The 27,201-nt window shown below is 44.2% G+C and overlaps 1 protein-coding gene across 2 annotated transcripts in view; it reads right to left on the bottom strand.

Annotated features, from left to right (window-relative positions):
* The window catches only part of scube1 (signal peptide, CUB domain, EGF-like 1), a gene marked incomplete at its 3' end in the record, with an annotated part of 251,229 nt that overhangs the window by 33,517 nt on the left and 190,511 nt on the right, over window positions 1-27,201 (bottom strand). For both annotated transcript variants that reach the window (XM_080492502.1, XM_080492503.1), the window contains 6 exons: window positions 17,513-17,635; window positions 7,614-7,730; window positions 3,761-3,883; window positions 3,566-3,685; window positions 1,874-1,972; window positions 1,070-1,186 (listed from right to left, as the gene is read on the bottom strand). In XM_080492502.1, the coding sequence (XP_080348628.1) occupies window positions 1,070-1,186; window positions 1,874-1,972; window positions 3,566-3,685; window positions 3,761-3,883; window positions 7,614-7,730; window positions 17,513-17,635 (699 nt within the window). The remainder of the gene's footprint in view (window positions 1-1,069; window positions 1,187-1,873; window positions 1,973-3,565; window positions 3,686-3,760; window positions 3,884-7,613; window positions 7,731-17,512; window positions 17,636-27,201) is intronic.

Below are 27,201 nucleotides of genomic sequence, written 5' to 3'. Positions count from 1 at the left end.
GTTTACAACCTGTCTACAACCAGTCTACAACCTGTCTACAACCAGTCTACAACCAGTCTACAACCTGTCTACAACCTGTATACAACCTGTCTACAACCAGACTACAACCGGTCTATAACCTGTCTACAACCAGTCTACAACCAGTCTACAGTCTACAAACAGTCTACAACCAGTCTACAACCAGTCTACAACCAGTCTACAAACAGTCTACAACCAGTCTACAAACAGTCTACAACTAGTCTACAACTAGTCTACAACCTGTCTACAACCTGTCTACAACCTGTCTACAACCAGTCTACAACCTGTCTACAACCTGTCTACAACCAGACTACAACCTGTCTACAACCAGTCTACAACCAGTCTACAACCAGTCTACAAACAGTCTACAAACAGTCTACAAACAGTCTACAACTAGTCTACAAACAGTCTACAACCAGTCTACAAACAGTCTACAAACAGTCTACAACTAGTCTACAAACAGTCTACAACCAGTCTACAAACAGTCTACAAACGGTCTACAGTCTACAACCAGTCTACAAACGGTCTACAGTCTACAACCAGTCTACAACCAGTCTACAACCAGTCTACAACCAGTCTACAACCAGTCTACAACCAGTCTACAACCAGTCTACAACCAGTCTACAAACAGTCTACAAACAGTCTACAACTAGTCTACAAACAGTCTACAAACAGTCTACAACCAGTCTACAAACGGTCTACAGTCTACAACCAGTCTACAACCAGTCTACAACCAGTCTACAACCAGTCTACAACCAGTGTACAAACAACCAGCCTATAAACTACTCCCAACAATCCCTACCTCCTACCTGAACCAGGATTTATATCCCTCCCCATAATCGACAATCACTTTGTTTGCTTGTTGCTCTCTATCTTTAATGTTCTCTCTCTCCATCCTCTGACCTCTAACCTCCAACCAAAACCTTTCAATCTTCTCACATACTTGCTCGTGTTAAAATTGTTGGGTTTTCCTCTCGAAAAGTGCTTTGACATGATGGTGTTGTATTTGTGCTTTATAAATAAAGTGGAATTCTAGCCTTTGAGTCATTACCTTGTAGGTTCTGCCGGGATGGTTCTCTGTGCTTCTCCTTGTTTCGGGGCTTCAGGTGACACTTGGCGTCTTTGATCTTGAAGCGGGCCTTCTGTTTGATGGGTGGAGCCAGTGTGTCTTCAGTTAAAAAACCAGCAGAAACATTCATCAAAGATTAGTGAGAGCATTCTGATCAGAGGGTGTGACGTATAAATAGAAATAACATTTGACTAAAGAGCAATAAATAGAGACCAATTACATATATGTCTCTGGAATAATTAGGATTACATGTTGTCACGTAATCCATACAAAATAAGCTGAGCCACAAAAAATGTGAGTGCATCAGTTACAGTAAAAGCCTCTAACTGGCGCCCAGTGACAAATCTCACATGTTTGTGTATATGTTCTCACCATAACGTAAAGACATGCATGTTAAATTAACTGGAGACCCTGAATTATGCAGTGTGTCACTTTGTGTGTGTTCTGTGTCAGTTGTCAGTATGTCACTGCAGTATGTCAGTCCGCTTCACTTCTTTAACCCTTTACCTGCCGTTACTCAGCTTTAGCTGGCTCAGCCATCGTAACGTAAATTTAGATAAATTGGGTATCGAACATGGACACATCAGAAGGTGTTGATCAACATTTGGAGGAGGAGCCAATTCGCAGATTGAGAAAAGGCACAGCTAAAATAATATAACAACACATGTGTCTAGTGAGTATATGAAGCTCAGAAAATCTAAAATCCCCAAACTCATGTACAACACTGAGAAGAAACTGTGTAAGGAGCTGCTGACGCGTCTCAGGTGAATTCTGGGGGTACTGTACCGGCACAGTTTGGTAAAGCAGCTGTGGCATTCCTCTTCTGGGAAGGTTTTCCCGTCTGGACGTGAACGCCACAGCTCAGTGTGTAGCTGTTTTCTGAGTCTGGAGGACACAAACACAATGGTGAGGACTCATCATGAGCATCAGCTCCAAACAGGATCTTTAAAGTAGCTCTCGGAGCTCCGGTGCTCCTATATCACCTTAAACTGCAAAATGAAAGCAGAAAGTTACAATCTTTGAATCCCATGGATGCATTTCAAGGGAGAAATGAGGCCTGAAGCCTTTTGAGACCATAAAAACAAGATGATTAAATAAGAGCCCATTCAACCACAGGAATTTACATGGCCACCTCCTCCAAACATTAAGATGTGCTCCCAAAAGAAAGAAAAGCCAATATTTAATAATTCTCACAGCCAAGTCAAACACAAATGAGGCGCCACGTTGGGGAAAAATGACATGATCAAAGAATGCAATCGATTTACAGATGTGTGTTCAATAGTACCGCAGGAGGAGGGGACAGCGGCCAAGGGAACCTTCCAGAGAGAAAAACACCTCAGCACTAAGTTTAGAGCCCCCAAAGGAGACGCCAGTGAGGAGACAAAAGGGCTGTGACTGCAGGAGCAAACCACCAGAGGGCAGCAACACTCACCACATGACAACATGATGTTTAAGTTTGGAGATTTATAGAAGCATGAGTGTGTGAGTCAGGGGTCAGGTGGTTAAATGGTTTCATTCTGAGGTAAAGGCATGTGCCAGAATAAGGTGAGGAATAAGGAAGCAGTGATTACGTTGTTGTTGAGGTGAGTTTTACAGTTTGAGCTCCCGGCGAGCTCAGTTGGTAGAGGGTAGTGGGTTCATATCCCACGCCGGGCGCCACCTTCCCGTGGGCTCACCACCCGCAGGAAAGGTTCTTAATGGGTGCAATGTGATCTGGGTGACGGTGCTCAGACGGACACCCCCATGAAATGGATAAAATGGATGGCTGGATGGTTTACAGTTTGGCTTTTGTCATTGTGGGGTGAATAAGCTCAGCTCAGCTCAGCTAAGAAACAGTCAAAGAGCCTGTTGCTCCAGAGCAGGGGTGTCCAACCCCGGTCCTCCAGGTCCCCTGTCCAGTTTCACACACCTGATTGCAATGAGGGGCTCGTTGTTGGGCTTTTTCACAACCTTGGTGATGACATCATCATTAGGTTCAGGTATGTTGAAGCAGGGGGAATGCTAAAACATGCAGGACAGGGGCCCTCGAGGACCGGGGTTGGACCCCCCTGCTCCAGAGCCACAGGTTGCAGACCCTTGCTCGAACCAGAACAGCAGAAAGCTGCCACTTCTGAGGCTCATTGTGCCGAGGGTTCTTCCTGTTACGTGGGAGATTTTCCTTCTCACTGTCGTTCACTTGCTCGTGTGGAATTGTTGGGTTTTCCTGTGTAAACGTGCCTCGAAGTGACTGTGTTGTATTTGGCGCTATACAAATAAAATTTAAGTGAATTGAATTGATTTAGTAATGAGGTCCACAGAGGATTGCATTGGACTCACTTTCAGAATCAGGATTTTGCTTATTCTTCTGAATGTGGAACATTGTTGTGTGTTCATAGTCACGCAACCATACTGGGAAGAGTTTCTGCTGATAGATTCTGATTGTACCTATGGTTGAAAATAAGAGGTAAACCAGCTAAAAACAAACCACCAGCAACTAACCTGCGAGGAAGAGGGCGTTAGAGGGGCAGAAAAGGGAGCAGACTTCGTTGTCCCCGCTCTTGGTGCAGGTCAGCTGGGCTCGGAGCGCTGGCTTCCCATTGGGCGGACACTTCACCCCCTCTGAGGAACACAGAGTCACATCACCATGACAACCACCTGTCCACACACACACACACACACACGGCTGGTGCTTACCGATACAATCCTTCTTGTTCCAGTGGAGCTTCTGGCCTGATGGACACACACATTCGTAGCTCCCCTGTGTGTTTATGCAGCCGTACTCACAGCTGCCATTGCTGATGCTGCACTCATCGATATCTAGAAGAAAAGTCCAGAGCACTGTATCAGAGAAGTGTGAGAGGGTCCAATCTCAAAATGGTCTGTCGCACTTTGAGTTTGCTGAAAAATAAAGTGCATTACAAATAAAATGTATTATTATTAGGGTCTGAGCACTGACAGTGCATTATATATAACATACATCACTTTTTGTGAAACTTTGCCCACTCGTCAGGCCCGGCGAAAATGTTGATAATTTGAGGGAGTTACACTTGTGACTGATGTTCACAGCTCCCACTTGAGGTTCTGGATGATGGTGGTGCCCAGGAAACAGAAGGACTCCACATTGTCAAAAGGAGAGCCTCTCAGGGCGATGGGAGGGAGTGGGAATGTGTTCCCTCAGTCCACAATCATCTCCACTGTCTTTAGAACATTGAGCTCCATGACACCAGATGGTCTGTCTCCCACGTGTAGGCAGGCTGATCAGAGATGAGTCCAATGTGGTGTCGTCTACAAGCCTCAGAAGCTTGACAGACTGCTGGCTGGAGGGGCAGCTGTTGGTGTACAGGGAGGAGACCAGAGGGGAGTGAACATAGCCCTGAGGGCGTCCAGTGCTGATGGTCCGGGACTCAGACGAGTGCCTTTCCAGCTTCACATGGTGCCTCCTTTCTGTCAGACAGGAGGTCTGAGATCCACCTGCAGGTGGATCTGTACACACCCTTCTGGAGGGAGAAGGGTGTCACTGTGGGAGGTACAGGAGGTGGGTTGTAGCTAGTCAGAGGTGTTGTGGGGGATGGAGTCAGGGCAAGCTCATTGTCTTTCAAATAGTAGAACTCATTCATGCTGTTGGTCATCATTGGCCGCAAGAGCGGCTCTGGGTGAGTAGTTGGTTATCTGCCTGAGCGCTTTCCACACAGAGGCAGTGTCATTGGCGGAGAAATGGTGTTGGAGTTTTTCAGACTACCCACGTTCAACGCATCTCACCTCCTTGCATAAATGCATACTTTGTCTCTCTGAACCTGTCTTTGGCCCTGTTTACACCACAACGTTTCACGTGACAACACCTAATCTGTTAAAAACAAAGGAGAGTGTTTCCACTGCAGCAGCAGACACAGAGACAACGATGTAGTTAGTCTGCCGGGCCACTGGAGGGCGCTGTTGCTTGATTTTGTAATGAAACTACACAGACGTGTGCAGAGAACAAAACACTATAAAGGTGAAGAAAATGGAGAGAACCTGACATCCTAGTGGACTGATGAGGAACCGGATGATATCAGGGAGAGTCTCAACTATTAAACTACTGATCTGGACCATAAAACTACAATATGGACCGCGGGTCGTACCGCCACGGGTCGTACCGCTACGGGTCGTACCGCTACGGGTCGTACCGCTACGGGTCGTACCACCACGGGTCGTACCGCTACTGGTCGTACCGCTACGGGTCGTACCGCTACGGGTCGTACCGCTACGGGTCGTACCACTACACGGCCGCCATGTTTGTTTACAACTGGATGAGCAGGAGGGAGGGGAGAGATGAGCAGTAACAGGCTCTGTAGCCTCCATCAGTCTCTGCAGGAGGGATTAGCACCATGAAAGAATCTTTCCACCTTGGGAGCCGGATTAAAAACTTTGTGGATACAGTGGATCAGAACACTGGTGTGTAAACGGACCCCCCAAAAGTGAAGAACGTTTTGCGGATACACTAATTCGTTAAATATAAACGGGGCCTTTGTCTGTCATGAGCTGTCTGAGGCACCATTTGCACAACAATGAAAACGAGTGTAACTGCAAAACGTTTGTCATATTTAGAGCGTTCGTTTACATGACAGCAACCGTCACTTTTTCATACCGACTTCCAAGGTTGAACTTTTCTTTCACGCTCCCTATTCCCCTCCACAGAAACAGCCAGAGGCTACAGAGCACTGTTACTGCACATGTGCAGCACTGCCATAGTAAATACTTGTTGTGCTCATGCATGAGTAAAGAACATGGCGGCTTCAGTCGTAGCATAACTCCCAGTCCATATTCTAGTTTTATAGTTGAGATTCACCCCAATAGCATCCAATTCATCACCTATCAATGCAAATGTTGGGTACTCTCAATTTTGTTATGTTTATTGTGAATTGCTCTCCGCACACATGTAGTTTGTGTGGTTTCAGGGTTTCAATCATATCAATCGTATATATTAGTGACGTGCCGTCCCGATATCGGTATCAGATATCGGCCCAATATAGAAAAAAATTCTAGATCGTGTTTCAGTGACACTGGCCCGATCCAGGGCCGATCTGTTCCATGTATTTCTACGCTCTGTGCCATGAGTGTTGTCATGCCAAAGTAACACTGCCCGTCGTTTTCAAAATGGAGCGAGCAGAAGGATCGGCTGTCTGGAACCTTTTCACGCTATCTGAGCCGACCAACCGGACGGCGACTTACAAATTATGTGCAGTAAATGTTCCGAGGAGATTTCACACCAAGGACGATGTCGAGTTCATTGAATGGAATAAACAAAAAGAAAGCAGTCTAACTTTGATGGAGATGAAGGAAACAGGTGAACATTTAGCATCTATTAGTGTGCAGACACAAAGCATCACAGAGAGGAAATTGAACTTCACTGTTGCAGAGCGACCGGTATACCACCGATATTTGACAGAGACAGCGCCACCTGGACTGCATTGTAAAGTGTGCAGAGACGTATTAGAGAAGGTACAATCTGGAGCTCAGACGTTTCCCTGCATCACTGTTAAGTTTAACTACACACTGGCAGAATGAACCACACAATGCAATGGTAAATAATACAGACTGTCGTGCGTCTCCATATACATTTGCTTAAACACTGTAAAAAGCTGACTGCTGTTTATTTTGAATGCTTCCCAAGCAGGTGAAGTTGTTGATTATTTTTCTTCTCAATTTCAGCTCCTTTATCATTTATTTATTACTTATTTGATATAATTTTACATTGGATTTTGAACCCCCAGTTTCCCTGATTGAACATTTCAGAGGGTTTGTGTTCATTTTTACATGTTGATTGACCAAAGTATTCAGAATATTGTTGGTTCTTCTGCGGTTTAGCTCCTTTATTATTTTACATGGGGCCTTCTATTCCTAATTTCAATTTCAAAATCTAAGGTAGATAAGCTAATTGGTTTACAATTCTTGTACTGGTGCACAGTTTATACATAAATAACTTGAAAGCTGTATATAATGTATGTTTTAAGAAATGTTTTAAGTCAAGACACACAGTAAGACATACCATCCATCCACCCATTCATGCATCTTCTATCCTGCTTATCCAGTTCAGGGTCGCGGGGTGCTGAAGCCAATCCCAACCTACTGTGGGCGAGGGCAGGGTACAACACACTCACATTCACACCTAGGGGCAATTTTGCGTCACCAATTCACCTCACATGCATGTTTTTGGACTGTGGGAGGAAACCAGAGTACATGGAAGAAACCCACGTACAGAATATGCAAAGACATACCATTTGTTAGGTAATTCAGCACCGTTTTCCGGTACCAGTATCAGATCAGTATCGGCCAATATTAAAACCTAAGATATCAGCATCGGTATCGGAGGTGAAAAAAGCGAATCGGTGAACCTATGTACATACATGCGTAAATACAATGATAAAGGAAACAAACAAAACAAGACGTAACGGTGCGTACCAACACACTGCAGTGGCCATCCACGGCACAATCTGGGATACATTATGACAACAGAGTCATAATCAACAAATGAGGGGGGTCTCAACCCCCACAGAGTGAGGGAACTCACCTCCACAGTGGGTGAGGCCATACAGGATGTAGCCCTTGTAGCACAGGCACTCAAAGCTGCCGGGGAAGTTGATGCAGGTGTGGTCGCAGGTCCTCTCGAAGGAGCACTCGTCAATGTCTGAAGGACACCAGAAGGAGGCAAGACTGCTCAGTAAAACTGACAATGCTAGTTTATTAAGAGGAATTATTATGCACACACAAGAAAGGAGAGACATATTTTCCATAGTACCGTTAGGTTACTCAACATCTCCAGAGAAAATAAAATGTACTATTATTATTATACTGAAGTCCTTCCATCCATCTATTTATCCATCTTCTTTCATTTTTATCTCTTTAACTACTGTCAATGCAGGATATGGCATGTCTCTTCCCCATAACTATACGTTCTAGACCACTTGTGATTCCTACAAAATGAAATAAAAGTGCCAGATAGCAAAAAAAATTTAAATAAAGAGAATGAAAACTGAGCTATGCCTTCACATACTTGTAATCATGGTGTCAAGTTTTACCAGCCCATGATACATTTGTAAGATAAGCTTTCCAACCAGATAACAACCAGATATTAAAAGTTGACATTCTCTTAGAAGAAAGAGCAGAAAATATCATTACTGACATTCCTGTAGGAGCCTGGAGGGACGTGTCCCCACCAATATGGAATACTTGTCCACTTGTCCCACCCAGAAATCTTACCGTGGAGGAGAAAGCATTTTTTAATTTGGAATTTTAAACTTGCGTTCTTATATTTTAACGGTACAGCACAGTGTCCTGCCCTGCCCCTTCCCTCACTGGACAATAAATATGATAAGAATATCTGCAATCCATCCAGGGAAGAGAGAGGGGAGGGGGTGGGGCTTCAGGGCGTGAGGTTAAAAAGTATTTTATTATTAGTATTAAAAAGCATGTTATTGATTTGAATGGATCCGGAAAGGAGAACAGGTCAGGACCAATGTCAAGTTGAATTATTAAAGATACATTTTCCATAATGATTTCACAGTACTATACAGGTTTGAGTTAGGTATAGAGTGTCAGGTCTCTGTTTCTGCCTCTGAGTGTCTCACCTCGTGTTTCATATTGACCAATGTTCCACTTGTGTCCACCCCTTCCCTGTGTATTTAAACTCGTCTCCCTCTGTTGTCCTTGTGGGATCGTCTCATCAACATGTCTTGTCGTCTCGTCATCAAGCCTCTTGTCATCGTGTCGCTCCTCTCATCTCGTCGCCCTTGTGTTCCCTGCGTTTTCCTCGTGTTCCCTGGACTTTTTTAATAAACCTGGTTTTCACGGAACTGGCTGAGTCTGACTTTGGGCCCACCCTGCACAACCCTGACAAGTGAGTAGGTGATGAGCAACAATACTCCACTAATATTCTGCACATTTATATGGTGAGATGCTCCATAATGACCAATTGGTGTTTTTTCTTAGTTTAGTTTTAAAATTGTTCAATTTTATGCTCAAGAGCTGAAGCTTAGACCCGCATCTCTGAAGACATTTTGTATGTTTAGAAGCAGGAAGGAGAGAGAAGGAGAGGATGGCACAAGGCTGGAGGGGAGGTCTTAAAATAAAGTAGGGAAATCTTTTACTGTAAGGGTTAAGTTATGCTTTAAACAGAGTTAACTCTGTATGACCCTGTATACATCTGCATATTAGCTGTTAAAACTTTTTTTTCTGTATGACAATAACCTTAACATGGACTTATTTTTTAGCTTTGGTAAGTCACATGCTGTTACTCTACATTGCTATATGTAATGTTGTTGTAAGGGTCTGTGTGTGTCTGTGTGTGTGTTCGTCAAGTCTCTTACTCAGTTTTCACTTCCTGTTTTATTGTGTAATCCTCCGTCTGTCTGCGTCTCTGTCACTTGCCCTTCCTGTGTCCTCCTCTGCGTGTGTTTGTGATCAGCTTGATTTGTCTCACCTGTGACGTCCCTCTCCTCATGTATTTAAACCTGCTCCTTCATGTCTCTGGGCTCGATCGTCATTGTTGTTTCAGCTTCATGACCCCAGCGCTTTCCTCCAGTTCTTCGTGTTTTGGATTTCCCCATGTACCGACCCCTGCCTGGACTTGGATTACCTCTTTGAATGCCGAAATTAATTTTGTCTGCCTTGATTGTTTCAATAAACCTGCAAACGGCAGTTCCTTGTGCGAGTTGGGTTGTCCTCGGACCCTGACGGTTGTCTATTGTAAATGCATGAATGCCATGCAGGGACATCGAGGGCTCAAAGCAGGGAATCAAAGGGAGGGTGGGGCCACGAGCAGACCAACAGGTAGGAGAGGGTAACATAGACCGCAGATCTTCCTTCATAAAAGTTCACTAAAAGTACAAAAAATTTATTGCTACTTTGTAGTAATTACAAGCATATTGGACTTCATTTGGGCCTTATTGGACAATAGGTCAATTAGCAAGCCATTTATGGCTGCAAATAAAAGGAGGAAAAAACCTTTTGTCTCTTTGGTTCAGGCCAGTGTTTCACCATGCCCACTGCTCGCTAACAGCTAAGCCAGGCCCTGGTGAGAGGCGTAGAGCAGTCGTGATATGCTTCCACAGGTTTCAGACGAGGGAGCTGTGGTGGGGGAAGCTGGGAAACTGAGAGGCAAACTGAAGTACAAGGACTCCTCGATCCACATTTTTGAGGACTACTGCCCTGAAGTACTGGAACAGTGGACCGTGTACCGGGACGTTATGAGGGAGCTCTACAACCAAGGCCTCAAACCAGCCCTCCACTACCTGGCTAAGCTAATGGTTATGGCTCGCATCTCTCAAAGACACCCAGGATCTTGTCAAGTCCAACAATCAGCTTAGCCAGGGTCCTACAAATGACTGATCTAGGTCAGTAGGGCTTTATTGAGACTGTTTGATGCTACGTGACTACAACACACGGTCGGACGGTGTTAGCTTAGCCCTCTGTAGCCGTGTTCGGGGGCTCCCCTGTACATTCGCTCAGAGATGTTCGCTCAGAGATGTTCGCTCAGAGATGTTCGCTCAGAGACAGTAAAACATTACTTTTGTGCAGAAGTTTGAAAACTTTAACTGCTCCATTGCTAAAACCTGGTTTTCACACATCATCAGAACGTGGGAAAAGCAATAATGGTTTCCTCGCCATCCTTTTCCAAGAGTCGTTGCCAATGAATCTGACATGCAAAGATTTCGTTGACCTTAAGGAGGACGTTCGCCGGCTTAAAGCGGAGTTGGAGGCCAAATCAGCCATGCTGACAGCCAACATGGACATTTCCCATGAACAATCACAGAGGATCACGTCGCTGACGGCAGTCCTCCAGGACATGGTCCACTGGAATGACGTCACAAATCCACGAGCGCCCTCCAGCTCAACACCAAACCACTACCGGTCTTGGACCGAAGTGGTGGTCCGCGGTGGGAAAAATCTGCCAGGCGCTCCATCTCACCCCTCCAACTCCGCCTCTCAAACCGCTTTGGCTTGTTGTCCGGTGTTGGCTCGGCCCTGGTCGTGGATACCGATCACGGAACTTACGCTCCCTCTCCCGCAGTGGACGCAATCACCGGGGACGCTGCAACAAACAGGTCCCCCGGTGCACCTGCGCCTCCGGCAGCCAGTGGTGCCCCCCTGGCTACCCGCTCAATCATCCCGGCATCATCCTCGGCATATAACCCCCAATAATTACATCTAAAACACGACGTACAGAGTTTCTGTATGTCGCGTTTTAGCTGTTGTTGGGGGTTATTTTAGGTTTGCAGTGTTGGTAATGATTGTGTTGTGTTGTGTTTTTGTTGCTTTGTTCATTTAGTTAGTTAATTCATCTAGTTTAGTTTGGTTTATTAGTTGTGGGTGGGCAACCAGGAAGGAAGAGGCTTTGGTGTGGGGTGTCCTCCTGCCATGGTGCTCTTGATGATTGATGAGTGTCACAGTAAAAGCTTCTGCTATTCATGTATCTCATGAGAGTCTCCACATGCATTTTGTTCTCTGTATTGCTTGACAGTGTTAGGACCATGAGACACTGGCGTGGTTAACTATACTTTGGAGTTATTATGCCATATCCCACTATGCATTGATCATTAAAGTAGATTTCCACAAAAGTGTGGATTTATTGAAAGTTGGTGCTCGAGGGACCAAAAAGCTGCGGGTTCCCGACCCCTGTTCTAGACATTCTGAGGGTCTCCACTGCTTCTTCTCTCAAGGCAAATGTGGCTCAGATATGTGATAAAAAGCGTAGGCAAGAAAAACCATGTTCAGAAGAACCGTTCATGATCTTCATTCAATGTTCCATTCATGTTCAGGACACTTCATGTTCAGAAGAATAGCCTCACCCAGACTCTGCCTCCAGCGGCCCCCGGGTACATTGAGTTTGAGACCCCTGGTCTTGGGCCTTCTTATCTTTCTGACCTGCTTTTACGATATGAGCCCTTGATATGATTTTAACCTGGTATAAGATCCTATACTGGACTGATCATCTAACAAACTGCTTCCCTTTTCCAATTCAGCTAAGACGTTGGATACCTTCACCAAACAGTTGGGTCTTACAGACCCATGGAGACATGCCTCTCCGACAACTAAACAGTTTTCCTATTTTTCCCATGTACATCACACTTACACTCTTATAAACTTCTCTATAATCTAAAACTGAGAAAACTCAGGTTCTCGCTAAAAGGCTCTACTCAAGCGTTTCAAAGCTCATGGAGTCCCTTCCTGTTGATTTAGCCCCAGATTCCGGTGAGGAATAATTTCCCCTTCTATTTGTTCAGCCTCTAATGTCTGTCTCCTGTGTTGTATGATTGTGTGCGTGAATGTGTATGTTTGTGTTGTCTTATTTGTTCTGGATTTGTTCCATGTGTCCTTGGCCGGATTTGACCCGAGTGAGGTGGATGGGTCAAGGGAGGGGGTGTGAGGGGTTTTATTATCGACTTCAAAAATTTACCATTTCTGTTCACACTTTTTGTTTTTGATTGAAAATGTCAATAAAAAGAGTTGGGGAAAAAAAATTAAAAACAAACATTTTTGCGCTCCTAAAACACCGCCTCGGCTGATAGGCCAAAAATAGGCCAAAAATGCTGCGTTTAAGTGAAATGGTGTTCTTGTGTGGACGGCCTGAGTGTCTGTGAGGCATTAAGCTTGTCAACTAGATGTGAGAAGTATCAACTTAATTTATTTTTGATGGCCAGGCATTTGCATTGAACCATATGGAGTTGTTGGAGAAGAAACTGTCGAGATTATTAGACTTAGTTTTTGTTGACCAAATTTCTGTAAACTGAGTAGGTCTACATTATTATCTATTTTTTACTTGAGGTTTTAGTAAGAGCCACAACATTAAGGAGTATAATGTTATAATATTAAACCTTAACATTTCACGGCGCATTTGTTTTTTAATGCCAAAACTTGCTATAGAAAGAACCAGTTCAATTGCCAGACAACCAAAGTAAATGCATTTTTTTACCAATATCAAATGGATTTTGACCAATAAAACATATTAAACCGTGCACCTGTGTATGCTAAATAGGTTCTTGTGCTACTGAAATATTTAGCTTGTGACTAAGCATAGCGCCCTGTTATGACATCATCATTACGGTCTGATTAAGCCTTTTTGTTCAGGAGAAAGAGGGAGAAGTGGTCTTTTGGGTGGTTTGTGGTGTCGTTAGTTTTTGACATTTCTGCTTAAACTATTTATGGATCTGTCAGGTTTTGAATAGGTCCCCCCATCTAATAGCAGAAAACAAGCAGGAGCAGCAGCACGTCCTCCATTCTTTTCAGTGTGAATCTGTATTTTTATATTTGGTCCAATAAATATTGATTTGTAGAGAATTATATAAATTATCACGCTCCTATAACTGCTTACATGAGCTCCATAAAAATGTGAAGATAAATGTAAAAGCAAAAATCTGATAAGATTGCTTTTGTAAATAAGTGACACTTTGAAAGGAAATGTGGCTTGTTAAAACTCAATGTTTCAAATTTCATATTGATGGAATATTGCTGTAATTCTGGCAAAATTCAAGGTGACAGTCCTAAAAATTGTTAACGTTTAAAGTTGTTAAAAATAATTAGCATACTTTCTGGACTATAAGTGATTTTTATATTTGCTTGACTGGAACTGAGATTTTCATTTGAAGCACCTCATTTAAATAGAAATAGAGCGGCACACAACATCTGTGACTACTCAATTTCACTATATGACCACAGAAAGCCACAGTTAAACCTCTAATACTACAGTAGGAAAAATGGAGACAGAGAGAAAACTTGACAGCAAAATTTAAAGTTAAAATCATCAAATGTGCATCAGAAAAAAGAAAGAAGCAGCAGAAAGAGTTCAGAGTGTGAGAAACTTGTACTTGATAGTTTTATTATTTCAAAGTGCATGTAGGATATTTGGCCTGTTGTTTGGGGTACAGGTCATATGGAGCTGCAGACATTGAAATCACAATGACTCATTTGAGGACAAACCAAAGCTGTTAACTGAAAACTATTGAAGTCATTTCCATTAATAATGATGGACATTTTAATAAACAAATTATTTTACCACACTGAACTCAGACAAAGACTAATAAACCCACACTTTCACCTATACTTCAAAGTCTGCGTGTGTGTGTGCGTGTGTGTGTGTGTGTGTGTGTGTGTGTGGCTCTCAGCAGTATTAACCACGCAGAGGCAGGCTGGGATGCTCGGGTAAGGAGGGGGCAGCTTCAGGAACACACCTGGTTTATTTCAGGCTGTTCTGCAGGGCTTTACAGTGGCTAAAAATACAGCGTGTTATAATGGAGTTTGTCATGCAGAGGAAGTTCTAGGCTGGATGTTGGCTCGGTAAATAGTCCAAGGTGAGGACTCATGGGTTGGTTGTCCGTTTGGAACTAGCCCACAAAGTAGAGTTTACATAAACTGAGCTGCCGTGAGCTGTTTAATGGAAGAAGATCACATATATATTTTAAAAACTTTGGTTTCTGGAGTGTTGTTTGGAGAGAACACCCATGATGAGGTGTTTCAACAGAGATTGCTAACATTTATCTAACTGCTGGCAAAACATCTCATAGCCTCTGTGACAACTGGAACAGGAGTGATCCCTTGTCAAATCTGCTGATATGACTCGTCTTTCTGCCTCGGCTTCCTTTGCCAGCTCTATTACAACCTCACACACTGACAAGTACTCTATCACCAGGAGCTATTTTGTCTGGAAAAGCGAAAGACAGAGCAGGCAAACTGAAGTCGATAGTTCACTATGTTGGAACTGAACTGGAAAGAAAACTGGCAGTTTGTTGGAATGAGATGTGGATTAACAACATGCAGACACAGTGTTTGGGAAAGGATCACCTCTGCGTTTTGTTGTTCATAAAAATCATTTGGTGTTAGTCTGATCTTCTGTCTCATTTGCTATGACTTGAAAGCAGGAATCAGCTTTGGTGATCCAAAAACAGAACCGCTGGTTACAAAGAGCCCTCAGCGTGTGGGCTTAGCCACTCATCCAGGGATGTGCCTCTCTGAATAGACCACGAGGCACGCCTCACTGTTTTCTATTCAAACACTCATTCATTCACATAGAGCAGAAGGATAGAAGAACACTAACGGATTCATTCCATCAGGATAATTGCACCACTTTTATCAGCCATGTACATAAACCACACTTCCTCAATTTGCTATTTTCAACTATCCTATCAAGCCAGGTGAATTGCAATAGAGGGACATGATATAACATTTAATTCAGCGGAAATGTTCAAATCTGTAGGCTATTAAATATCCTGGCGTGAATGGTCAAATCACCCGATGGTTGTATATGAATAGGAAGAACCCGGGGAAACTTAATGCACAAGTCATTCACAAGTTCCATGGTGGTAATTAAGGATGAGGACTTTAATGATCTTAATTTAACTTACAAATCTTTTCAATAATATCTTATAGTTTGTATTTGAACACACAACTCTCTTCAGGGTGACAGACAAATAGTCAAATAGTTAAACATTAGGGTTATAATCCACTGAGCAAAGACTGGTCCAAAACACTTCTATAAGACGTTATCTCTATACTTCTAGAAGAGATCCTCAGGTAAGCCAGAATTGGTTTTCTTCTATGTCTTTGTATGGACATTGGCCATTATATGGATGTCTTATCTGACACCCTTTGCTGAAAATGTTGAGCATGTTGACATGTTCTCCCATTTATACATACATCTTCTTGAGGGTTTCACCATAGCTCAGAGTTAAGGTACGTTTACACTATGTTCCCGGCCGCCACGGCACCCCGTCTCAGGCCACCGTGGACAAAACAAGATGGACGTGAGACAACGCAGGGGGACGGAGAGGATGGGCAAACGTAACAGGTCGTGATTGCCATGTCAGATTGTTAAACTGTCAAAAAATTTGCCGCGGCGTGGATAAGAAACTTAGTCGCCCGCAGCAAAATGGGATGAACCCGACGCGTTGCGTTCTCCTCCGGTCTGCCACGGCGCAACACGGTCTGCGAGGAAGCTAGGCCCGGTAGGGGGGTTTCATTTGAGTCTGAGCAATCAACGACAGAACACCTTCTACAAGCTCTGCCACCGAAAAAGAAATCCAGCACCCAGCAAAGGTCTCAGGATACAATGATTGCCTTCACTTTTGGTTAGGGATGTCCCGATCTGATATCTGCCGATCGGATCGGGACATCCCTACTTTTGGTGGCCCTTTGGGGCATAAACATGCTTCAAAATGGCCCGACGTCCACATTTGATCCGTAGAAAGCCTTGACAGAACATGAAAAATGTGCCAGACCTTCCTCAGAATCCCCCAAAATCCCACGGCACGCTACGTTTCGGGCAAACGGGGCTGCCGTGGCTCCCGGGAACATAGAGTAAACGTACCTTTAGCTACATGAACAGGGAAATTTGGGTTATATCAAGGTCTTATTTCTGTGTTTAAAGTTAAATGAAAATCAATGTTGGTTGTTCAGGCTGAATGAGGGCTTTTTTACAACTTTTTTACAAGTTGATGCCTGCGTGACGGGTGTCAACCCGTCACGCAGGCATCAACTTGTAAAAAAGCCGGTATTGATCGCTGACCTTGATGGCTGAAAAGAGCCAGGAGTAGCTGGAGAAGAACAAAGGTCAGTGAGAGAGCCTCTGGATCCTGTGGAGGTCATACTGCAGTGAGCAGCGTTCCTATTCCTACCATAGAACCACTAAACCATATCTTGTCATCTGAAGTAGCCTTGAAAAGTATTTATCAAACAAGACAGCTTGGGGTAGTTCTGAGTTTTGTTCATTTAAACTTTTGAAGGCGGAGGCTGCTGTTTTCTAGAAGCTTCAATTCATTATGCTGAGCTAATTTACTCTCCTAACTGGGGATCCGAAGCCTTTGGAGGGACATCCATTACTCTTCCTGTCTCATATCAGACGATCAGAAATAAAACAAAATACTCCAAACCACACCATAAATAAATCTAATGACTTTGTTAGGTGGTGTGATACAATAAAAGAAATGTAATTATTGAGTTTCTGTAGATATTTGATCAAATTGTGATTTTTTTTTTTTTTTTGCCCATGATATCTGTGAAAACTGCTATCATGACAGTCTTATTTGAAAGCAAATACTGAATTTTAATCTCCTGTGGATCATGTTTCTTCAGATGAGTTGTCCACAACTGAATGTGGGTTGGTGTACGGATGTAACATATCTGTTCACACTATTCATTTTGAGATATGTGCAGCTGTGGAGGATACACCCGTCGGATCCTTCACTTTAAAGGAAATGAACATAAATGAGAGACCTGTTAGATTGGGACAGCCTCGTCACACAGTGAATAAAGTCATTAAGTCTTTCAATCCAACTTTCAACAGCTGTAGCCCCGGAATTTGGACGTAGCACCTTTCTACACCCTCTTAAAATGAAACATGGCTTTGTAAGAGTTACAAACCCAGCAGGACCACACTGTCCACAGTTGGTGTCGTGTGATTGACAGCTGTCTGTCACTGACCTTGACACGTGCGTTCATCAGTGAGCAGTTTGTGACCTTTCTGGCAGCTGCACTCAAAGGAGCCCACCGTGTTTCTGCAGAAGTGATCGCAGCCACCATTGTTCTCTTGGCATTCATCGATATCTGTATAGAGAGGAGAAAAGAAAAACAGCAGGGATAAGTAACACAAAGTTTGAACCTAACCTGTGATTGGCATTTTCACTTGAATGTATGGATTTACATTTCAAATTCAAGCAATGTTTCAGAATCCATTTCTTTCTCCTGCATGAGTTCATCATAAATCCTAAATGCATAAGGCACGGGGGCCGGGGGGAGGTATGGGGACCACAGGGAACTTGGAACAGAAGGCAACCCGTGCTAAGGGACTGGGGACCGAAGGCAACCAGGACTTGGGGAAATACAGGACTGGGGGGTAAACATGGGAAACACAGGACTGGGGGGACACAGGAACCGAGAGACTTGGGGAACAGGCCAGACAGGAACAAGTCACAGGTGAACAGGCCGGACGGGAGCAGGTCACTGGGAAGCTGGCCAGATTGGAGCAGGTCACCAGGAAGCCGGACAGACGGGAGCAGGTCACCAGGAAACCGGACAGACGGGAGCAGGTCACGGGGACTCTTGAAGGAGTGGAGCGAAGTGGATCTGGTTAAGTCCACTTGGTCCATGATTGGTCAGATCGTTCTGTCAGGGGATGCAGGTGGTGTGTGGATGGACCCAAACGCAGACTCAGAGGTTCCATAGAAAGCAGAGTTTATTGGTGGAAATGTCCAGGGAACACAAAAAACCAAAGGGAAACAGGAGTGACGGGTGACAAGAGGAGCAACATGTTGGTAAGACGATCCGACAAGGACAACAGAGGGAGAGGAGTTTAAATGCACAGGAAAAGGGTAGTGTTGGGCCAAGACCACCATGCTCACCCCTCTCCGGACAAAGGAGGCAGGGGGGAGGGTGACCACGTTTCTTTGTTCTCAAAGAAACGTGGTCACCACTGGAAAAATTCGCCATTGGTCACGTGACCCCCACCAGGAGGCCCCCAGGCCCCCACCTTGGAAGCTGTATCCCCGCAGCTCACCACCAGGGGGATCCACCAACTCTGCCACACCCATGGTCTGGAAAGCTGAGACCAGCCCAAGGAGATTGGCTGAGACGCACTCTGAGCACAGCAGGGGTCGGACTATGACCCACAACTATAAAAAGTCCAACACGCGAAAATACTACCATCTCCAAGACGGGTTTCTGTTGATACAGACGAAGAACTTCGTATGGGGACACAAAGGGCAGCGTGTTAACTCTGACTGGGCCGGAACACTTCCAACTCGCAGGACGAGCTGGAAAAGCCGTGGGGACGTACTTTTTGTTTCTCTTTTCTTTAACGGGACCCACACAGCTGCAAGCCAACTTCCTTCTCCTCCGGCCGTGCAGCTCCTCCATGCCTGCTAACCTGAAGCTCGCTTCTGCACCCACACCAGAAGTGCCAGGTTACTCACAGCGTGTTTGTGGACCCCCGTATTCCACGCTGCAAAACGCTGCAAAACGTAACTCAGGTCTTCCTGTCCCCGGGACATGAAAGACCTGCCCGCAGCCGCAAATCAAAGGATTTTCTCCGGCCACAGAGACACGTTCCCCCCACGTTCTGACCAAGTAAGATGCTGTGTCTGGGCAGAATAGGTAGAATGATGTTCTGCTGATATCGCTGTGTGTTTTATTTTGTGCTTGTGAGACTCTGGGATGCTGACCTCCCCCTCTGTTTCCAAGCAGTTTGTGCCGCGTGTAGATAGCCATCTACGCAGATCAACGTACGTGCACACGAGCATCCAGGAGCTATCCCGCAGCTATCAGAAGCTGAGACGGTCTGAACATCCGACCCAGCTCCTGTTGATAATTACCGCCTCTCGTGTTAGCAGAACCTCGCCAGAACCCTTCTCTCTTTCTCTCTCTCTTTCATTAATCCCGCTCGCGCACGCCCTGTGCGTGTGCTGCCACTCGTCTCATCTACATAGCCACATTTAGCACCCGAACCGCTAACTTGTGCCGGCAGCGACATCCGCCACATCACCAGAGTTCTGACTGCATGTTCCAACATCCAGTTAGAACTCCGGCTCAGAACCGGACTGACAGCGTCGTCACGTGACCACGGAAAGCGTCTCCCTATCGCCACGGTAACGCTGCTCCGCTGAGCATAACCAGGCCGCCATTTTAGCTTTTTGAAACCGCATCAGAGCTGCCATCTTGGATGAAGATCCCAACTTATCCACCACCTGGTGGACGTTCGAGGTCATCACACCCACTCACATTGACCCGCCGACGTCTGCCTCCACCTGGTGGACGTTTGAGGTCATTACACCCATCACCCCATCACACACACACACACACACACACTCTTTGTACATAGTGTTGCTGTTTAATAGATTAGATCTCCGTGTTAGAGGTCGTTTGCTACTTGAATGTGTTGATTTATGAGATGATTTCCGAATTATTTATGAATTAATACATTTTTGTTAATAAACGCCTGTTAGCTGAATTGAACGCTTCTTGGTGATTATTGTGTATTTATTGTTGACAATTCACGGTTTGTAACAGTCTGTGCTCGGATCTCACACCTTCCATTTAGTTTAAGATTGTTATAATTTTACACAGAAATAGTAACTAACTTAAAAAAAACCTTTTACAAACGAGACTGATATTTTGGTATTAGCTATTTCCAGTTTGTCTGGTGGTGCCCCAATTTATTATTAATACATAAATAACAAATTTATTCAAATTGATAATTTTTCATTAATAAATTATTTTTGATAATTCATTAACCTTTAAGTAATTACTCAATTACTTTAGGAGTTGTTAATGACCGTTTACTTCCATTAATAATTTCAATTTTTAATTAATTACTTCCAGCGATTTATTACTTTCAGTAATCTATTACTTGCAGTAATTTAATGCTAATAACCAACCATAAATCCCAACAGTAGATACAGGTGGAGCACAACGATGGGAGCAGAGGGAGAAGATCATTGGTTGATTGGAAACATGAGGTGAGTCACACAGAGACCTAACACTACAGCGACACAAAAGATACCCATCTTCTCTGATAGCTCAGAAAATTATGCCTAAAGTGTGACAGTGTTTAGCGTGTTTAGGGGATGTCTAAAACGGTGGGCCCAGTAGTACTGCTAGACGTCAGGTGAAAAAGCAATTTTACTATCTATTTTTTACTTAAGGTTTTAGCAAGAGCCACAACATGAAGGAGTATAATCTTTTTTTTTTTTTTTATGTCAAAAAGTTGCTATAGAAAAAAACCTGTGTATGCTAAATAGGTTCTTGTGCTACTGAAATATTTAGCTTGCGAGTAAGCATAGAGCCCTGTTATGACATCATCATTACGGTCTGATTAAGCCTTTTTGTTCAGGAGAAAGAGGGAGAAGTGGTCTTTTGGGTGGTTTGTGGTGTCGTTAGTTTTTGACATTTCTGCTTAAACTATTTATGGATCCGTCAGGTTTCGAATAGGTCCCCCCCCCCAAATGTTAAACTCATTCCTACGCCCTTGCCTACAGCCCTAAAATTTAGGAGATAATTAATCTACACGGTTGTAATGAAACATTTATACATATATATAGTATACAGAAAGGACTCTGGAGGACTCGGGATACCCTTGTTGATGACATAATGACAGAACAGATAAAATTCCTATATCGATCCACACCCCTTCTAAACAAGCAAACAAACAAGCCTGAGCAATATATTTCAGAAATAAACAAACTAAATTATCCAACAAATAAATACGACACTAAGCAAAAGAATGACAAACAGAGATAAAGATTTTGACGTCTGACATCTAATAGCAGAAAACAAGCAGGAGCAGCAGCACGTCCTCCATAATAGGTGGAGAGGTGTGTGTGTGTGTGTGTCTGCATATGATCTTCATTTATAAATGAAGGTAAGACATCATACATCTTTTTTGAATGAAATGTGCATCACTGCTCATTTTTCATTCACTCCTTTTTATTATTTTTAAAATGTTTTCATCACTGTTGGTTCTTTTATTCATGGTGTGTTGATGAGCTTTAACGGCCAGCAGCTTTTGGCAGCTCGCCAATAGAGGGTGCCAGGGTGCCACAATGGAGTGTTTCTATGAAACATAGCGATGGAGATAATGAGCAGTGAGTCCCTGATTATTACTCTGTTACATCTCTTCTCATTTCCCCTTTTTAAAGGAGACATTTGGCTGAAAAGCTCCAGGTCAGGATCAACTTTCTCACTTCAGGTTTGTTATTGGTTTATAAATGTTTAGATTAAAAATGGTTAAAATGGATAAAAGGGCTAACGCGTCCTTCCTTCCTGTAGCCTTAAGACTCCTCCCTGTTTGCTGTGTTTTGGTTAATTTCATCTTTTCTGTGCTTATATTAGTCACCATTATGTTGTGTATATACCGTAGAGTTCCCAATTGACGAGCACTGCCAATTGGAAGAGCGCCCCATTTTTCCAAAGATGTGGAGCACGCAAAGGAAGAACAAACCCCACTAATTGGGGCCCTCCCAATTAAAGATTTGGAAAAATAGACCTTAGATGGTGCTTTCTAATGCATTGTGGACTATTAAATAGTACATTGCAATGTGATAAATTGAAGGACCAGTTCATCTTGAATAAACCAAACACCAAATATGTTATGGAAAAAACATAACTGACCCAATATAAAGACGTATACAATATATACACGTGTATATAATGTATACAAATTAATTACTGAATAATATTTGACTTCAGGGGCCACAGACAGTCCTGTTTAATCTTGAGTGGGCCAGACCAGTGAAATATTTCCATAATAACCTTTGAATTTGCACTTGAACATTTTGATTGTTGGGGTGCACAGTGTACATGGTGAAATAGTCTCTAATTTTGCAAGATCAAGGAGGGGAAGCGGTGCAGGGCCCCAACACAAGCTGCCCGCCCAAGACCGGATGGAGCCCAATGTCCTAATTTAGTATAAGTAATGGACTCGATCATGTACATGGTTTTTTTGAAGAGTTTCCACGATAGAACTCAGAGGCAAATCTTCTAACATGAAAGGTGGAAGGGAAGACATTTGAGTTCAGAATGGTAATACCAGGGATGTCGGCCATAACCTGTCCACCAGAGGCTCCAATTAAAGAGCAGCAGACACATCGTAATGCTGAGACACAAAATGAGATATCGGTGAAGTTGCTATGAAAGCTAGCTCCCTTGTAGCTATAAAACTAGAACAATCCATGGTGTCATGGTGAGTAACACATGCGTAATGCAACAGTTATAGAAGAAGGTTTTTGGACATTTCACTATATTTTGCACCATAAGTTATCATTAACATTTGCTTTATGTTGAGATTGTAGCAATTTTCTGTAGTAATTGTTTTATTTTGTGTAAAGACATTTCCATCATGCATACTCTGCACACAACAGGGATAAATTTGAGAATTGAAATTTAAATAGTGTGATGACAATATTGTACTTGTCCGGCCCACTCAAGATGAAATTGGGCTGTATTGCCCTGGACTTTACTCCCACTCCCACTAGACTCTCACTAACTCCTGCAAGTTCCAAACAAACGTAGCCATAAATGCTGGAATGTATGAATGAGTGAGTACCAACCATTTAAACTGTTCAAAAAAACTAAAGGGAACACCTAAACAACACAATGTAACTCCAAGTCCATCACACTAGTGTGAAATCAACCTGTCCAGCTAGGAAGCAACACTAATTGTGAATCAATTTCACATGTTGTTGTGCAAATGAAACACACAACATGTGAAAATGACAAGACAACTCCTATAAAGGAGTGATTCTGCAGGTGGTGACCACAAACCATTACACTACGTTAGTCATTTCTGGTGGATGTTTTGGTCTTTTGAATTTTGTTAGTGTTCTTAGTCCCAGAGGCAGCGTGAGACGTGTCAACCAACACAAGTTGCTCAGGTTGTGCAGCTCATCCAAGATGGCACATCAATGCGAGCTGTGGCAGGAAGGTTTGCTGTGTCTCCCGCTACCTCCTCCTTTGTGTAAGAAGGAACAGAAGGAGGCCTGCAAGAGCCCTGCAATATGACCTCCAGCAGGCCACTGAAGTGCTCTAACTGCCCATCAGCTGGTGCTTGTTGGCGGCCTGGATGATGGACCCCCCCCGCCTCCTCGGCTCCTCCGCTAGCCCAGGGTAAATCCCTGCAACTTGAGGACGCTGCGCTGGGTTCCCCGATCCGCCAGACTCCAGGCATCGTCTCTTGCCAGGATTGGCCTGGTGAATGCCAGATCGCTGGCAAACAAAACGTTTATCTGAGGGACTTCTTCAACTCCCAGCGCCCTGGATTTCCTCGGCCTGACAGAGACTTGGATCAGTGCAGGTGAGTGCAGCGCCTTTACCGACCTAGGAGCTGGTTGCTCCTACTTCAGCTCCCCGCAGACCTCGGGTCGTGGAGGTGGAACAGCGAATGTTTACAAAAACGACTTTAAATGTAAGCAGTGCACTGTATCGTCCTTCTCCAGCTTCGAGGTGACTTTATTCTAAATGGACCGCTCCGACCCGGTTCTGTGAGCCATCATCTACTGACGGACGAAATACGATAAGAATTTTATGAACGACTTTTCTGACTTTCTGGCTGGATTCATGCCCAGATACCATCGTGTCCTTATCATTGGAGATTTTAACATATATGTTTGCTGTCTTGATAAACCTCTTGTGAAGGACTTTTTAAATCTTATTGATGTTTTAAACCTTGTTCAGTGTGTCTCTGGCTCCACACACAAACGTGGGCAGACACTAGATCTGGTACTTTGTCATTGTCACATTACCAGGTTACTCACTGACAGACCATGATCATCTGCCTGTGATATTTGATATTGGCTTTTCCCGCGCTGCAGTTAAAAACAGCGCTCCTGCTCGGCTCTGTCGTATTTCTAACTCTTCCACTGCTGGGCTTTTCTCTGTTGCCTTCAACCAGCCTGCATCAGAGGTGGTCCTACAGTTAAGGTCTGCAGCCAGACGCCTCTCGATGATAGAGCATCTTCCTCCCACTAACTGATATAACTTCAGCTGACATCCAGATTATAGAGCATCTTCCTCCCACTAACTGATATAACTTCAGCTGACATCCAGATTATAGAGCATCTTCCTCCCACTAACTGATATAACTTCAGCTGACATCCAGAATATAGAGCATCTTCCTCCCACTAACTGATATAACTTCAGCTGACATCCAGATAATAGAGCATCTTCCTCCCACTAGCATCTAAATCATAGTGTCTTCCTCCCACTAATTGCAGTAACTTCAGACGACATCCTGATTACAGAGGATCTTCTTCCCCATATGTATATTTATATTGACAAAAGTAGGAACAACATCAATTGCGATTTTTTAAATATCAACCAACCAACCAAATGGCCTGTTAGGTGAGCAGAAAAATCGAATTCTAAGCAAAATGTACGAACACAATCTAACTCATGTCCCTCAAGAAAAAGTAACTTGCTACTTTTAAGATGGCAAAAGTCACAGAGGAAACCATTTCTGAGTGAAATGTGTGTCCACATGAGTGGGCACCTACATGCTGTTGTGCACAAACATCTGGAGAGCCAGGAGGGATTTCTTAATGAGGACGCTCCTCATTAATTAAAGAACAATTCATTCTGATCGCACATGGACTGACATGAAGAGGCAAGAGTGAAAAATGTGATGGAAGGTCTCTACTTGTTTACTGTAATCACACAACAAAGTGGACACACACACACACACACACACACACACACACACACACACACACACACACACACACACACACACACACACACACACACACACACACACACACACACACACACACACACACACACACACACACACACACACACACACACACACACACACACACACACACACACACACACAGGGGCTGTGTTTATGGAAGGGATGTCTCGATCACACTTTCTGGCCCCGATATGGGGTGAGGGGATAGAGGAGAGGAAAAGATAGGATAGACAGATAGGGGGAGGGATACAGACCCTGGTTCGGGTACTGAGCAAGAAACAGACCCTGGTTCGGGTAAGGGGGAGGTAGAGAGAGAGGCAGTGGGGGGAGGGGGCATGGCAGTGTTTTCAAACAGCCCTAACTGTAAGGTCGAAAGGTCTTGAGTCGAGCCTTAAAGGTAGAGTCTGTGTCAGCTTCCCTAACTGAAGCTGGCATCTGGTTCCACATAAGGGGAGCCTGAAATCTGAAAGCTCTGCCACCCATTGTACAAAACCTAGGAACCTCCAGTAAGCCAGCACTCTGAGAACAAAGTGTTCTTCTGAGAGGTATGGGACAAACAGCCACACGAGGCGGCATTTCAGGAGCCCGAAAATGTTTTTAACATGGGTGCAAGAGCGGGAAAATTTGAGGTGTGGACAGCAAAGATGGTGCACATCTGAGGAAAACGATGATGTCATAGCCACCGTTTAGTGATAGCGGGTCGTGCAGTAGCTGCTACTTCAGGGAGTGTCAACCCTGCCTACGCGAGACCCGGGCTGAGCTAGCTCTGGCTGTCAGGACGCGGCTAGGGCTCCAACTCAGGGATAAGAGTACCATTTCCTTGTGGCTTACTATTACCTGTTAAAGGCTAAGGGAGTAAACCCTGACAGAAAATCAAAGGTGGAGCTCCTGAGGCGGTGGGTGAACGGTTTGACACTTTCTGGCAACTCCTGTAGCTGCGCTGACGCTAACTGTATCGGCTCGTCCTTTCCGTGGGATCCTGCCAGCAAGGGCGATTCTAACATCTGGGCACCCCAGGATCTCGATAAGCTTCGCCCAGGCCTGTGCCCTGGAGAGGTCACTCCAGAGACTAATCCACCGCACAACTACCATAGTCTTCCGAGACTGAGAGATGCTAACAATCCCTCCCCAACACACACACACACACACACACACACACACACACACACACACACACACACACACACACACACACACACACACACACACACACACACACACACACACACAAGTGCTCCAGGTTGAGCTGCAGAAACTACTGATACTAGCAGGAGGAGGAGCAGGAACATAGACCTATATAACTCAGAGTTATATGGAAGTCGATGGGCAGGAGACAACTTCTATATTTCTTTGTGCGCCGTATCTTCTTCTGCATGTTTGGTGTATTTAGTGAGTCACAGCACCCCTAAAGAAGATGTTCTGCATCCTGCAGAGGGGTGGTGGGGGTCCTTGATGATGGAAGTTGGTCTGTGTACCAGCGCTGATGGTAGATCTCTTCCAGGGACAGAAGAGGGGCAATGATAATATTGCCTGCAGTCTTTATGACCCTGGTGAGCTGTCATTTGTCCTCGGCATTTGGGTGTGCATATTTACTTATTGGGGGGGATGGAAAATCTTGTGTTTTGTTGTCAGTGTTGCCGTATCGTCACTGGAGAAGAAGTTACTAAAGAACAAGAAATGTCAGTTTGCACTGGTTTGGAAAAATATTCTTTAACTTTTTCACACCAAATATCAATAACTTAAATAAGAGGCCTCTTGTAGGATGGAATTTTAATTGAATCTCCTGGTATTTGAATGATGACCTTCAGGGAGTGAATTCTTCTTCCAGGGAAGATATTTCGAAAGGTGATCTCTTCACATGCGGTGAGTCGGCTCAGGGCCAAATGAGAAGGCTTGCTAACATCCACCTGTGCCAAAGGAAACAAGCCCT

The sequence above is a fragment of the Lipophrys pholis genome (assembly GCF_963383615.2).
Source record: "Lipophrys pholis genome assembly, chromosome: 22".
Taxonomy (NCBI): domain Eukaryota; kingdom Metazoa; phylum Chordata; class Actinopteri; order Blenniiformes; family Blenniidae; genus Lipophrys; species Lipophrys pholis.
Note: the sequence above shows the minus strand (reverse complement) of the source record. Positions and strands in the feature narration are given on the sequence as shown.